Source organism: Callorhinchus milii, unplaced genomic scaffold (genome assembly GCF_018977255.1).
Source record: "Callorhinchus milii isolate IMCB2004 unplaced genomic scaffold, IMCB_Cmil_1.0 Scaffold4, whole genome shotgun sequence".
NCBI classification, from domain to species: domain Eukaryota; kingdom Metazoa; phylum Chordata; class Chondrichthyes; order Chimaeriformes; family Callorhinchidae; genus Callorhinchus; species Callorhinchus milii.
The window spans coordinates 57,703,219-57,719,981 of record NW_024704745.1 but is presented as its reverse complement, the minus strand read 5'-3'; the positions used below and the strand labels follow the sequence as shown (position 1 = coordinate 57,719,981).

The 16,763-nt window shown below is 37.5% G+C and overlaps 1 protein-coding gene across 10 annotated transcripts in view; it reads right to left on the bottom strand.

The window, feature by feature from the left end:
• Positions 1-16,763, bottom strand: part of dlg2 (discs, large homolog 2 (Drosophila)) — a 430,051-nt gene that overhangs the window by 164,450 nt on the left and 248,838 nt on the right. For all 10 annotated transcript variants that reach the window (XM_042334109.1, XM_042334110.1, XM_042334111.1 and 7 more), the window contains one exon: positions 1,035-1,191. In XM_042334109.1, coding sequence (XP_042190043.1) covers positions 1,035-1,191 — 157 coding nt within the window. The remainder of the gene's footprint in view (positions 1-1,034; positions 1,192-16,763) is intronic.

Sequence of the window (16,763 nt, the reverse complement as noted above, 5' to 3'; positions counted from 1 at the left end):
CTTACAGATTCATTCACCCCCACCCCCATAGCTCCTAAATATCACTTAAACTCACACCTTGTGAAGAATATATATCCTAACCTCTTACTGTATAGCTGCCTTGAAACACCTTCACAAACCCCGGTGTGTAAAAATGCTTCAGACCTCAGTTCTATCTGGCTTGGCTCTGATATTAAGCGACACCTCTTTGTAATGCAGTCTCCTGTGATCAAGGTACATGATGTAAACTGGTACTATTGCACATTGAACAGAAATGCAATTATATTGGATTTTATTTGAATGCATTGTAGGACCACACACACATATATTTATCAATTGTAGGCAATCTATCTAGAAAGTTAATAAAAGAAAGCTTATTGTAATAAGATATAAATAAATTACCAAAAAATGTATGTCCTACATTTCTATATTTTTGTAATCATAAATATAGGGCAACCCCATTATAACTCAGTCCAATATCTAAGAGGTGTGTTGTAACAAAGAGTAAAAAAAACTCAATTCCAGGTTGTTATGTCGCCTCTTCTTACATTTTGTGCACCTGGGCTTTATGTACAAAAGGGCACAAAGTCCAACTCAAAATCTACCTGTTTGTGTGTGCTTCTGGTCATCTTCCAAATTGCAAATCAAAATTCAGATATCAAATAACTAATTACATATTTAAGCTTTGCAATGAGCTTATTCTATCTGAATAGCTCAATGGGTTCCTGAGTCAAAATCCACTTCCATCTATCCCATTGCCTCATTTTATATAAGGCCTATTGAAAGAAACACAAATCCTGTGCATTTTTATACTTAAAATTTAAATCTAACATTTAGTTAATATTTCTGAAGCGTATCTCGAAATGGGAGGAAAGAATAAAATGACAGGAAGAAAATAAGACAGTGGAGGACAAAGTTCCTTCCCCTTACCATACTTTTTGCAAGGTTAGCAAACAGATCACAGCAGATACATTCCACCTTTACTGAACATATAATAGAACAAAAGAAACTAAGATTTAATATTTATTCCCATTAACTTACAAAATTGTACTTACTGATAAAATTTGGTCTCCTCTTCGCAATTCCCCGCTGAGATCAGCTGGCCCACCTGCCAGGATGAATGAGACAAAAATTCCTTCACCATCTTCACCCCCGACAATGTTAAAACCTAGTCCAGTGGATCCCTTGTGCAGTACAATTTTTCTTGGCTCTCTGCAGATACAAACATCAATATGCAAGTCAGGATTTTCAAAAAAATGTTCTTCACTTCTCATTTCTGTTTCGATATAAACATAGAAAAGGAAGAGTCTCCAATTGAATTCCTAATGAATCAATTACATTCATTAATTCTCACATTCTCAAATTCGCAGAATGTCCAATGGCTATATTTTCATACATTAAATCATTAGGATGCATACGTTTTTAATGATAATGATAAGATTATTTTAACATCTGGCAAAAGCAAGAAAACTGGGCTCGATGCAAATCAAAAGAGTTGAAGAAATATTGAAATTAAGTAGAATTCCAAAAATATCCTTCTATTTGATATTTCGTCTCTCACCTCAGTAGAACATCTCAAAGTGCTTAACAGGATTTATTATAATGTGTATTTAATGTAATGTGTATTTTTGTAGGCGATCACAGCATTTAATTTGCACACAAGAATATCCCAAAGACATCGATGAAGTGAATGATTTGGCTTGGACATCAAGAAAAAATCCCTTCTCTTTTCAAATTGTGTCATGGATTGTTAATGTCCATCTGAACAGGCAGACAAGACCTTTGTTTGAAACCCTCATCCAAATGCCAATACTTTCAAAATAAGACACTCTCCCAGCACTGCATTAGACTGTCAACCTACATTATGGGAGTTCAAAGACGCAACATGGAACTTGAATCCACAACCTTCTGACTCAGAGGTGAAAGTGCTACCAACTGAGCCAGGCTGACACCTTAAAGTAGTATTTATGATCTCAATTTTGGAGAGATGTGAAACGGACATCAGAAGAATATTAAAAAATATATTTTACAATTATATCTCTTACAATCCAATTCAGATCAAAACTATTTCCACAAACTCTTATCTTAAGTTTCACAACAAAATAAAAGATGCTTGCACACAGTGTGAAATATGCGTTAATTTATTGAATTGGCAGAATGTGCATCAAATCCACATTTTTTTCACAATTGTTAAGGAAAAATCACTGGTTTGTGAAAAAGTCCTCCCCTTTTGAAATATAATTTTTTTCCTTAGTTTTCAGGTCCTGTCTTTAAATCTTCCACTGCAATGTAGATCTATATTTCACTACACTTTATAGAAATGTGAAAAACTTTGAGAAGTTTGACAGCTTAGGTGCTATTTATGCAAGGATTGTTATTATTATTTACTTATTGAAGAAAGCAAAGATTTTGTACCAGTTCAGAATTATTCCTACAGGAAATATTCAGACTGCAGGGGGCATCCTTGCAGCAGCTGAGTTTTCAGGTTGGTGGGAACACTTGAGAAAGTTCTTTAACTTGCGCAGAACAAATGCCTAACTCATCACCTCACTCTCCACTAAAATACTTAAAAAATCAAAAGCTAATTTTCCGAAAGAGTAAACAGAAACAGAATATATTGCAGCTCCAATGTCCATTGGATTCTTATTACTTGTAATTTTGTCTTCTGGCAACAAAAACATACACATAAATACAGATGAGGATTTCTGTATTTATTCCCTTCATTTGAAAAATAATTAACATTAACTACTTCACAATAAACACAGTAAAAACTATTGATGGGGTGGAATTTGCAGTATTCCATTACATGTTCCATAATTATGAACATCTATTTCACCAATCTAGTATTTTTTCAGAACTTGCCACAAGGACTCTTTTAGAGTGATCTGAATTGGTCTACTAATTTACTTTTAGTTAGTAGGATGCAAATGTAATATATGTATGAAAATGATTGTATAACAGCGGAGATCTAAAATCAAACTTCAACCATCAACATAGAATGTAAATGTAGAGGAGAACAAGATGGGCCTGAGTAATTAAATTATTTTTATTTGGGTTTGAGGACTTGTCTACTGTCAAGAGAGTTTACAACATTGCATTTTTAAAAATCAAGGCATCATTCATATTCATTAATTAAAATAATAATTATAATGTAGAAAGTGCAAGAAATTCTGCAGGAGTTTCATGCCACAGGATAGATACACTATTTAACTATTTTTACTCCCGTCAATGTCTTCACTTCTGCAGATCTAAACTCCTCAATCTCCCTGGGCTCTCCCTCAGACTCACCGAACCAGTGCGCAACCTAGGCATCCGCTTTGATCCCCCCAGCTGTCCTTCCTCCCCCACATCTGGTCCATGACCAGGACTGCCTTCTTCCTTCTCCGCCACATTGCCCGCCTCCGACCGAATCTTACTCCAAATGTAGCCGAAACCTTCGTGCATGCGTTTGTCACCTTCCACTTGGATTACTCAAACGCACTCCTCGCCAGTCTCCCCAGATCCATCATTCACAAGATCCAGCTCATTCAGAACTCTGCCGCCTGGATAATGACCTGGACCAAACTCTGTATCCACATCTCACCAGTTCTAGTCAGGCTTCACTGGCTCCCCATCACAGAACGGATCGACTTCAAGATCCTCACACACGTGTTCAATCCATTCATTCACTGGCACCTCCCTACCTCTCCAACCTCCTCACTCCCCAATCCACCAACCGGCACATTCGCTCGACTGGCACCGGCCTTCTGCTCGTCCCTCACACTCTCCTTCCCACCATCGGAGGTCGTGCTTTCAGCCACTACGCCCTGAAACTCAATCTCTCCGCCTTGCCCCCTCTCTCCTTGAACTTTCCTCCAACTGTGCTTATGACCATCTCCCACCCCTCCCCCGGCTCGGAGTCATGCTCCACCACTGTTAGGCACTCTGAGATGCTACCCTGCGTGGAGGGCGCTATATAAGTGCAAGTTGTTGTTATTGTTAACTGGTGAGGTTACAAAATGAATTAACTGCAATACATATTCTTGTCTTGTTTGTAGCGTTTAACATCTGCCAAGTATACCACAAAATAGGAAGAGTGATTGTGTGCTGTCCATGTACATTATAAATATCATATGTTTCTGCATTAATTACTTCACAACCCATATAACAATTGCCTAATTCTTCAATATAATTCTGACTGTTGATGTGTTCACACGATCATAAGAGAGGTTCGGATGAAGAAAGCACTTTGGTCCATTTGATCATTCCACCCTACTGCTTTGCATCACAGCATCAAGCACTTTTTAAAAAATGTGCAGGGTCTCGGCCTCCAGCACCCTTGCTAGTAACCTGCTCCAGTTGTTAATTACCCTCTGAGGAAAGAAATACTTCCTGGTATCTGTCCTCAAGTTCACCTTTGCAACCCTAAACCTATATCCCTGTGTTCTGCTGTCTCTATACATTCAGAAGTATTGTTCCAGAGTAATTTTCTCAATCCCATGTAAAATCTTATATACCTCTATAATGTCCTCTCTGAGATGCCTCCTTTCAACACTGAAGAGACTTAACTTGTCTAATCTTGCTCACTGTCCAGTTTGAGATTGCCTTCTTGTGATCTAATTCCACAGATTCTCCTCAACTTGGTGTCATATGCAAATTTAATTAACTTACACTGGGTCTACAAATCCAGGTCATCAATATATACAAGGAATACAAGGAGTCACAGGAAAGATCATTGAAGTACCCCCCGAACCTCACTCAGCTGCACTGGTTTCTGATCCCCCAGCGAATCAAGTTCGAGATCCTCATTCTCAAGTTGAAATCCCTCCATGAGGTTATCTCCCTACCTCTGCAACCCCCTGGAACCATATCGACTTTCTCTCTCTTTGCTCAGCCAACATTGGCTCGCTTCATGTCCCCTGTCCTAACTGCCCCACCATCTGTCCCGCTCTCTGAAACTCCATCCCAAAGTCCCTCCAACTTGCTTGCTCGTTCCCTCCCTTCATTCAAGGTCCATCTCAAAACTTACCGAGTTATGGACTGAAAGTCCACGCTTTTTCCCACCTCCCTCGGCTTGGGTGCTCAGTTGGCAATGCTAGGCGCTTTGAGCCGTCCCGCTGATGTGAAAAGCACTATATATATATATGAGTATAAGTAAATTGTACTGTACTGGATCTAGATATTGCTGCAACAACTACAGCTGTTAGTAAGAGAATGGCTGAACTGCTTCACTAGGTTTGAAAATTACTGCGCTTGGAAATCTAGCAAAAGTAAACTTAAAAGGTAAATCATGTGGTATAGACAGAAACTGATGTGTGTGATAATGAATCAAATATGCATCAGTTCCTAAATTTGACATATGGTGTTGATATATCCAAATGGTAATGTGGTAATGTTAAGCCCTAACACTACTTAATGATGTATTTGCATATTCCATCATTCCTAGTCAATATCCATTTCACTGTTTCCTGATTTTACAGTAGAAAGCTCATTTCAGGAACAAATTTGTCCTACATTAAGATTTATATTTTCACTTTTTAGAGTGGAACACGTAACTGCACTAATTCTTTCAAATAAAGAAAATTTATGGTCATTAAAATATACTTGTTTATGGATTGTTTGCTCATATAACAAGCTTCACTTTATTTCTAATCAATTACAACAACAACATTTATAATAGATTTGGAAATATTTTAAGTAAAAGGTGCTAATGATCTTAAAATGACAATAGTGGAGTTATGTGTAGAAGATTGTCTCAAAGCACTAATTAAGATGAGAGCCCGACTAGAGTGGAAAATGTTGCCAGAGGTGACTAAAAGTGCATTCAAAGAGATAGAAATTTACATGGGTTATGAAAACAGAGAAACTGAGTGAGGTGGAGAGCTTTAGGGATAGAGTTCCAGAGAGTGGGAGCAAATGGTTGAAAGCTCGTTTTGGTGTGCTGGAAGGTTGCAAACACGAAGCAAGTCTTAGTTGCAGGGAGTGGACTCGGAGTCCGACTGTAGGAGATTGCAGAGATTGGGTGGAGGAAGACTGTGTAAATATTTAAAAGTACGAATGAAGATCTAGGAATGGGGAGTTAGTGAAACTTGAGTGTTGGTCTCATGAAACCTTGTGCAGGAGAGAATGCAGCCTGCTGAGTTCAGGATGATAAGAAGCTTGTGGAGAATAGAGCTGGGATGGTCAATGAGCTGAGTGTTGATGCAGTTATTATTCCATGAAAGAACAAATGGGTAAAAGATTGATGGATTTAATATATATTTACAGTATAAGCCATCAAATTTAGATTGCTGAGATACCAAACAGAACAAAGGGCACATGAAAGCTCCTTAGTGAGCTAATAAAGTGATAGAAACTGGGTCTCTATCTTTCCTGGACAAGGTTCAATATGGTGTTACTCCATTACAGGTTTGTGTGTTTCGGGCACATCTTAAAACAAATTTGATCTTGGTCCTCACCTTCAAAGCCCTCCATGGCCTTGCTCCCCGCTACCATTGCGACCACTTGACCCCCTACCAATCTGCCCGATCCCTCCACTCAGCAGGCTCTGGCCTGCTTCACATCCCTTGCCTCGGCTGCCCCACCATTGGCGGGTGGACCTTCAGTCACTCTGCCCCCACCCTCTGGAAATCCATCAGCAGTCCCTTCGCCCCCTCCCTTGCCTCCTTCATTTGATCACCCTGCTTCCCCCCTGCCCTCCACCCTCCCCAATCCTGACCCCCAGCTCAGGTCCAAAACATTGATTGTCCAACGCCTTGGGACATCCTCCTGACATGAAAGCTGCTATACAAATGTAATTTTGTTCTTATTGTTGTTGATCATGTTACTAATCCCACTGTAAAGATAAAGCTGCAAAATTGCTTCCTTGATTCAAAATTATGCCAACACTGAAACTATTAGTGTATATTTCCATTGCACATCTTGACAAAGCCCCAGGATGGATTCCAAGCTCAATCCAAGGAAACTACAAATTTAGTTCAGTTTACTAAAATAAGTGGCCATACCTTTGAGTAAATAGTGTAAAAAATTAGTACTTTGCTTTCTAAAAGTACAAATGCTTTCATCAACATCACTTCAGCTACGTATCACTGACAGTATTTTTTTATAATTCAAGGCTTTTAGGGAGCAAGGTCATTTGGGAGCAGGTCTGATGGATGAAAGAGGGAGTATTTCTGTTACTTTTAACTAACTCTTGTCAGTTTACTAATAATTTTATTATTGCTAATAATACCCACAACCTGACTAACCACAATTGTGTTGTTGCTTTTGTTATTTTTTGTATAATCTGCTCTGTTCCCAGAGCCTCAGCCCCTATCACCCTTCAGCGCTGCTCTCCTAATACCCATTCTAGTGGGTTGACCATGGACCCTCGGATCCTCTAATCGCCTGCTCCTAGTCTTAGTGTGCCCGATTTGGCTGCCACACTGACCCGAGCTGCCATCCCTCAGCATGCCCCCAGTCTCGGCCTATGGTTCTGCCTACTTGCTTTAAAAACAGTTAAAAATAGCAGAGGTTAATTAGAACATGAAGCAGAATATGCTTATTTAATGCACCCTTATTAGCTCAATCCATAAAATAAATGGCATAAGGGGCACTGTTGTCAGAGATATAACAAACATCACATGTAATATAAGTGTTTCTTTCTCCAAGAAGCAAACCAAATAGCCAGATAAAATTAATCCTGGATGCCTCCAGCCATGTCTGACCATCAATAATTTAATTTAGCTCTTAAACAAGGTTTTATATCATGCACACCTTCATCATGTCCAAGATTGATTATTCCAATGCTCTGCTCAGCAAACTCCCAAGCTACTCCCTACAGAACCACCCAGATCTCTGCAATCCATGTTCTTCCTGCACCTTGAATCTATCATCCCCATTCTCACTCAGGTCCCCCACCAATTATTAGTCAATTGGAAGATCGTTTTTTTACTGGGGTAATGATTTCCTTAAATAAAAATAATCAAAATAAATTGGTCATGTAATCCACGACTATTTGTGGGACACTGCTATGCACAATTGGCTGCCGCGTTTCGCCGATAAAATATACAGTCAATTCACTTTACAGTGTATTCTGTGAAATGCTTTGAGGTGTCTCGAAGACGTGATAAGACGCTTTATCAAATGCAACGATTATTTTTATTATCAAATTAAAAATTCTCATCTTTATGCTCATATCTATCGATGGTTTTGCCCCACTCTTGCTCTTCAATCTCCTGCAATCTTATGGACCCAACCGCTCCCCCCAGTTAGCTAACAATGGCCTGTTTCATGTTCTGCACCCAATCCACCCCAATCATTACTGAACAAGTTTTCAGCCATTCGGCCCCAGCTCTCTGGAACTCCATCCTGGAAGCCCTCCATTTCGTCCCTTTCTTCCCTACCTTCAAAGTCCACGTTAGAACTATCTTTTCACCTGTGCTTTCAGTCATCCTCCTCCCTCCCCGCTCAAATGCTCGTTAGCTATGTGAAGAACTTTAACTTTGGACATGAAATGGGCTATATAAAGGTAAATTGTTGTTTTTATTATTTATATTGATTTCTTTGAACTAGATCTTGTGGTTCAAACCATGATTTCATTGATTTCATTTCATTAAAAAGTATAATTTCTCAATGTTCCAATACTGAACAACTATTGTATGCATCTTATCACAATTTCTAGTGAGGTTAATAGGGAAATCACATGTCTACTACTGACCTTGGCAATTCTTTTCTTGCATCTAACTAACCGTTTTTTGCAGATATATTTCATTGCCCCTGAAACAAGATTGACAAATACTTTCTGTCTTGTGTATATATTCCTATGTGGAACTATCTATCCTTAAAATCTATCATTGAGAGCTAATTTTCCAGACTCACTACCATGATAATTTCCGCCCCAAGTTGGTGAATTAATAATATAGTAATAACCATCCTTACAATTTGTGCATGACACCAACTTCAGGAGGACTATAGAATCACTAGAAGTACGCACGATTTAGAAGTGAAAATACACATACCAGATGGATACAATTAATCTTGCCAAGGGAAATGAAAAACACCTCGAGGTGTTAGTTGACTGATGACTCAACTGTCCAGAGCGTTAAGCAATAATAAATAAAATGAACAGGATGCTAAGCAACACTGCTACCAAGTTAATACAATTTAAATTCCTGGAAGTCATGCTCAGGCTTTATTGGTTAGGCCCCACCTGCAGTACTACATATAGTTCTGGCTGCTCTAATATAAGGCCACCAGGGCCTTATAGAAAGCATCAAGGATGGATTCCTGGTATTAAAATAATAAGGCTAAGGTTGAAATAATAAAGTTAAGGCTCTTAGGCCTTAAAAAAGAGACTTGCCAAAGTGGATCCTATAGCTATATAAGATGCTTAAATGGTTACACAATTAAACCTGGAACAGTACAGAACCTTCACTTACAACATGTTAACAGGACATGGACAGAGGGATCACATTTACAGTTGTGAAGTGCATTCTAACGATTTACAGTTGTGAAGTGCATTCTAAGGATATCCTGAATAATCGACAATTGGAACAGGTTACCCAGCAAGCTGGATGAGATCAGGGTAATAGACCCATTTAAGAGTGCCTTAAAGTTGTAATGGGAAGATAATGGGGCTGCTATTCTGAAAGAGTGAAATCAAATAGATAGATGGGCCTTCATTCAAACCTCTCTTGTGATATTGCGAGTACCATACTATGAGTTGCATTTACAATGACTTATATGTCATTAGGATAGCCCTGGTTTTCTAGTTCTTGGTCCCCAATTACTATAATGCCTAATTCCAACCTCCCAAACAGCAATCCTCTTAACACTACTACTAACTCGACCACCAAAGAGTTACTACACTTTGAAATCATTCTAAACGCTGCTGAGATTCCAGAATTTGTGTTTCAAAGGTACTGAAAGGCCAAATGTTTTAAGTCTGAGGATGGCATTTAACCAAACTTGACCTTTAATCAGCACTGAATGAACTTCAAAAATGAAAGAAATATTTTCAAACGAGTTAAAATACCTTAAGGAGACAGTTGACAGGCTAAATGTTTTCCACAGTAAACCTTTAAATGTGTACCTTGGGGATGTTTATGCATACAATTATAGAATGTGACAGGTAAGGAGCAGGAGGTGTACACAATACAATTTATTTACCTGCAACTGCAGCCCCAAAGGAAATAACACCAAAAGAATCACCACCTACAAAGAGGTCAGTGCGCAACTTCAGACAAATCCTAAACAAATCTTCCTAATAACCTTCGGCATGCTTGAAACACATTAAAACTGTTTTATTTTTTACCCTATACTCCTCCCACAAGAAAACCAATTGAATTTGTCCATTTTTTATGTCAGATTCATCACACTCTGCATCACTCTCTACTTAAAAAAATAAAATTGGTTATTCACTTCTTGGTTGTGGGACTTTTGTAGACATTATCATGTGTAAATTAGTCGCTGTGTTTTCATCTACAAATTAATAGTCAGTACAATTTACAGTAAAATCCTGTGAAGTGCTTTGAGATGTTTTGACAATGTAATAAGGAGCAAAATCAAAATAATTATTATTATTAGAAAATAAAAATGTCCACAATGCAGAGCTTTCAAATAGGATTGTTAGTGATAGTCTCAAGTGTATCTGTTGTAAGAAGATGCACATAAATATTAAAATGAAGACAATACAAATTATCCTGAGGAAAACAAATATTAACATGGGCTGAAAATTGTGACTATAACATTTCAACTTCTGCAAAAAATACCTGACCATTCTCAACAACTGTGACTCTACTGACCTGCTTTATCATTTCATTTAGAAGTCTCAGCTATCATTATGAATGGTATAATACTGTCGTTTATTTATATATGAACATCTCTTAAAACAATTGCATCGATTCAGAATTGTTTTCACAACAATCATGACTGATATTTGAAATTCTTGCGAGATTGTATCATGTCATTGACAATGTGAATTTAAAAAACTTTTGTCCACATCCATTTCTGCAATAACAACACAATACAACACTATTATCGTGGAGATGGTGTTATCTCACCAGGTACAAGCTTCAATGGCTAAAGGAGGCGATCACACTCTTAACCATCAACATAATCCATGCAGAGAAGCCACACTGGACTGGACTATTGAGTGCTGGGAGGCAATCTGTTGCCTGGAAATATCCTTCACAGGATTATCACATATGCCAGGAACTCATTAGCCTGAGTACACAGGTGCTGCTATCTCTTTATCTCTTCTTCAAGAATCCCACAGCACACAGGAGAGAACTCCACTTATCAGAGGCTAGATAAACTTGAGGAAGCTGTGCAACATGGCTTCAGCCACATGCATACAGACCTGAGTGCATTAAAATGATTTACACTATTATGGGCATAGTTGTCACAGTCTGTAAGCACTGTGTGCAACTATCGTCTTCCTCATAATGTAAGATGCTATTCAGACCTCAAAGTCACTAAATAATCTTGCCAGGAACCTCAGGATGTAAGTGTAACAGTTCAGTACTTAGCAGAATGTAAGTTACTGGCTGCAACCTCAGCGTAACCTATACAGGATGCCTCCAATGAGAAGTATCATCATAATAATAGCAATTCTTGCTTTTGATATAGTGCCTGATCACATCTTTGAAATGTCTCAAGTACTGGATTTTTGCTGCAAATCATAAGTGCAATGCTAAATTTTGAAACAAATATTTTTCCTATGTGCTTTAAAGTTTATGTGGATTTCAATCCTCCTTTCATTAAGCGTGGATCTCACATCTAATGGGAAGTGTTTTAGCCTGGCTCAGTTGGTAGCAATCTCACCTCTGAGTTAGGTTTTGGCTTCAAGTTGGAACTTGGAACCTATGCTGATATTTCGATACAGTGCTGAGGATTTTATTGAACAACATTTTACAAGTAGATAAACTGGTAAGTTTAAGCTCTTATCAAAACATCTATAGAATATTTATATATACATTATTATATAAATAATAATATTTGGGGAGAAAACTGGCTAAAAAATGCTTTCAGGCAAAACTAGTCCATGCTTATGTTTATATTCTACATGACCCGGCACCTCTCCTAACCCCTCTCTCATACTCCTCTATTCCCTTCTCCCTCATGGATGCATGAACTTTCCTCAAGTGTATTAATTCCTTCTGCTTCAACCATGAAGTTTCTCCTAAACGTTGAGATCTGTTAGAGATTTGAGAGATCTGTTAGATCTCTTTGAGATTTGGTAGTAGCTATCTTATATTTATTCCCCTTGTTTTGGATTCATCAACACATAGAAACAGTTTATTCATGTTCAACATATTGAACCCTTTCATAATTTCAAGTATGACCCCTTCCCAATGCTCAATCATGTTCCCTTCACAATCATCTCATCTCTGAGGAAAAGTCTCTAAATAATCCAGTCATTCATGACAGCTGTATCCTCTCATCCTTGGTAATATCCTAGTTTTTTAGGGTCTGTCGGATCTGACATATACAAAACCTACTTAAGAGTATCCATGCTAAACCAAACAGAGTTCCATGCACGCAACCTACACATGGACATTCCCTTGTTTGCAACAGTATGCTCACTTTCTCCCAGGAAGGATGCATCCTAGTAAATTTACTAAATATTCTACTAAATACTCTACCATAGAAGCATGTCATAGTACATTGCAACACAAATGCTATTTAGCAGTGGTCAGTAAAGATGTCTCATCTTTATTTAGAATTATGTTTATTTTACTAATTTAAGTTAACCTTACAGCAATACATCTATTACTTGAGTAGCTTTATTACTGTAATTGTTGTGTTCACATTTTAGCTGAAAATGTACAAAATCAACCAATGAGAGAAGAATTTTCCGGAACCCATTGGCATTCTGAGGGTTAAAACAAATTAATTCAATCTAAAACAGTTATATTAGTGTTGCCTAGCAATCAACACCACTAAAATAATTTTTACACAAAACCTGAAAAACTGGATATTGTTAAGAAATCAGTTATTAATATGGATAATAATGAAAGCAGAAAGAGCTTATTAGTAGGACACTTTGTTTGCAATGTTGAACTGTCTAGATGTTAAAAACAAGTTTTCTGTATGTTTAAATCTAAATGGACTACTGAGATTCTTCGCACATCACAAAGTGAGTCTTCATAGTGAAATGCCTTCTGGGTACTTATGATTGATGTAACCAATATTTTTTGTGCAGTTGCTGCAGAAGGATAGTCTGACCTTGATGTGCAACGTGCTTTGACAGATTGGAAAAAAATGTTCAAAAATCAGTTAGGATTTAACCACAGTCCCACCAGATCTAATTAGCCTCATCGCCTGTTCATTAGCATTTCTGCAAAAAAAAGCTATTCTCAATTGGGGTGGGGAAAATTATATTTATAATGTAAAATTAAGCAATGCAGTAATGCAAACTGTAGAGGATACATCCCAGTCTGGCCTAACTTTAATTCCCTACTGTATAACACAAGTAATCATGCTTATTCTATTCAACATCTTCAAATAATGAAGAAAACAATTCCTTTGGTGAATAAATTGGATTTATTTGTGCATTTAAATTAGCATCAGTTTTAGATCAAATTGGACATGGTGCAATTTAGCAGCAACGTGTTTAGTGACCATGCGCTCCAAATTAGGCTGGTCAGGGAGAGTGGAGTCATGATCAATAGAATCTTAGAAATCTACAGCACAAAAGTAGATTATATAGTCCATCATATCTGTAATGCTCTCTGAAAGAGTTGCCCATTCAGTAGCATTCTCTCACCTCTTCCCCATACCCTTTTATATTTTGCTTTTCCATATATTTATCTGACTCCATGTTAAAAGCTAATATATCTGCCTCAAGCACCATTCTATGTAGGCCATTCCAACTCTTGAAACATTCTCCTAACCTCTCCCTTTTCTCTTTTTGTAAATACCTTCAATCGATGTCCTTCACTTATCGACTTGCAACTTGGGGAAATAACATCTCCTTGTTTACGTTATCAAAACACCTCAAAATTTGAAAAAAAACCTATTGTGTTACCCACCAATTTCTGTTGTGTGAAAAACAACCACATTTCTTTCATTTTTCTGGTAAGTAATACTTCTCATTCTTGGTATCAGCCTAATGAATTTGCTCTACTCCTTCGCTGCAGCCTTGAGATCCTTCCTAAAGTTGGTATCCAAAACTAACCTGAAAGACAATCGATACAACTTCCTTGCAGCCAGTTACCAAGCAGCCTGAAGCATAATTATCGGTCTGTCTGGCAGTGGAAGAGAATAAATCACTTAAAAATGCATTACTTGAGATTTTCCAGTTCTTGTGCAATAAAACTTTGATCTTTGATGCCAAATGAACAATTCATGAATTGTTAATGCTTTGAAGTTTGATTAAGTGCAGCAAATAAGCAGCAACCCAGCTGTTTGTATTTGTGTTAGACAAAGAAGAAGAAGTATAATCAGAGAGGGTATGTGAATCAACTCTCTAATTTCCTAATTTCCTTGAAAAATTGAAATATGCACAAAAATTGTGCATTTTTATTAAATTACGGAATAAAACCTTTTTACGAGAACATTTAGGGAGTTTAGTTTTTTACAGAACACAAAAATTCAAGAAGGAAAAAGGCTAAAATAGTTTTAAAATACTTGTGATATAATCACTATATTAAAATAATGTCCTTTAGTTAACATTTAAAATTTAAGTTGGTAAAATATATTATTGAAACTTCTGTGCACGTAGACTTTGTACTTTATAATCTTTGGCAATGTTACATATTATTACAAATAACAACTGCAATAAAATGGAAGAAAAGGAGAAGGGAAGCAGAACTAACAAGTCACATTAATCTGATGTTTCCACTGACACACACTAATTCAAAAACCTAATAGATGGAACATCATGTACCGCAAGCTATTTAACACAGCAGATCAGGTTTACTGTGCAGCCTATGTTTTCTAATTGAGAAATTAAACTGTCTTGCAAAAAAGAAACACATTGCCAAAAGGCTTTTTTTTTAAAAAAACACTGCTTTAAATTAGTTTGTCTCAAGGAGAATTGCCTCATTAGTATTACACAATCACTAAACTTTACAGTGAATCCTGTGAAGTGCTTAGAGACAATATCCCAAAATGCAAGGTGCCATATCAAGTGGAAGGATTATCATTATATTATTACAAGATTTTTTTTAAAAAAACACCCGTCCAAACATCTAAATTATATTTTCAGCCATTTTCTTCTTGTTCTTAATAGTATTGCTTGTCAACATAATAGCATTGTTAAAATAATCCTTGCATTTGATAAGGTGAAGGAGCAACACTAACTAGGAATTATTGGCCAAGGCACCAGGAGAAACTCCATTCTCTTTTCAAATTGTGCCAAAGGATCTTTGAATGTCTACCTGAATGGCAGCAGAGGATAGATGGAACAGATTCCCAGCAAGATATGGAGGTTAAAACAACAGTGATATTTATTATTAATAATAATTCTTGCATTTGATATAGTGTCTCATAACTTCTTCGAGATGTCTCAAACTGCTTCACAGAATATACTGTAAAGTGAATTAACTATATATTCTTAGGTGAAACGTGGCAGTCAATTACGGACAGCAGTGTCCCACAAACAGTCGTGGATTGAGTGACCAAATTTTTATTATTGTTTAAGAGCATTTTACCCCTGGAAAAGCGATCTGCCAATCGACTAATAACCGGGTTCCTACTTACTGCTAGGTAAACAGAGGCGTGTGGAGTAAGGAAACTTGCCTAACGTTTCACCCTGCCCAAGAATCAAATCCAGATCCTCACTCAAAGCTTGCAAAGCGGGTCCTCTAACCATTAAACTACCATATCTAAACCGTGGAGCTGTCCGCAATATCTTTTTAAATATAAAAAAACTAAAATGAAGCACATGTCTGGAGTTTCTGATATATTTGATATGATAAGTATTGACTCCTCCCCCCTCTACTGCCCCCTAAAGTAGGTTAGGTAACAAGCTAAAGATGGAGCCATAGAAGATATGAAGAAAAACTAATTGACGTATTGCGCCTCAAATAATGCTGATTTTTTAGATTTTTCTCCTGTCCCTTTCATATTGAGAAATCGGGGTTATTATCACCAAACTCAAATGTTGTCCCTGAAAGATCACGAGACAGTGGTCAGGATTGGGAACCTAGGCTGACTTTTCTCCCTCCTGTGCTCAGCATTACTAAGGCCATGATTGCTACTGCTGATTGCACAGACCAGGGATTGAACCTGGGACTTTCCAGGTTTGTACAACCCACAAGTGCTCCATGTATTGCAGGGTCATTCTGTCTCATTTATTTCGAGAGTACAGTTAAATGTACAGAAAACAGGCAAACGTGAGAAGACCTATAAAAAAGTGGCCACCTTCCTGAGATGATAACATTAGAAAGAGGTACAACATGAAACTGCTATTTGCTAAATTATCAAGGTTTTCTAACCGTACCAAAAACCACAAAAACACACAAAAAAAACAGCTTCCTTCCCTTCAGCCAATTTTGAATCCAAGTCCATGTATTGCAGTTAATACCCAGTGACATCCATTTGTGAAGCTACATTTTATGTGGTACCTTCTAAAATGCCTTTTGGAAGTCTAGATACATTACATCATGTGGCTTTCCACAGTCAATTTGAAAAGTAACTTCCTCGAAGTCTATGAGGTGGGTCAGAATGAGCAAGTGTAAGCAGGCTATCAAATTCATGCTGTATGGTTCACTTACTCACCAGATAGATATGTAGGTGTGGAGGGCGCTATATAAAGCCAAGTTGTTGTTGATGTTATGGGTATTTAGCGAAATAGTGAAAAATCATTTAAAAGATAT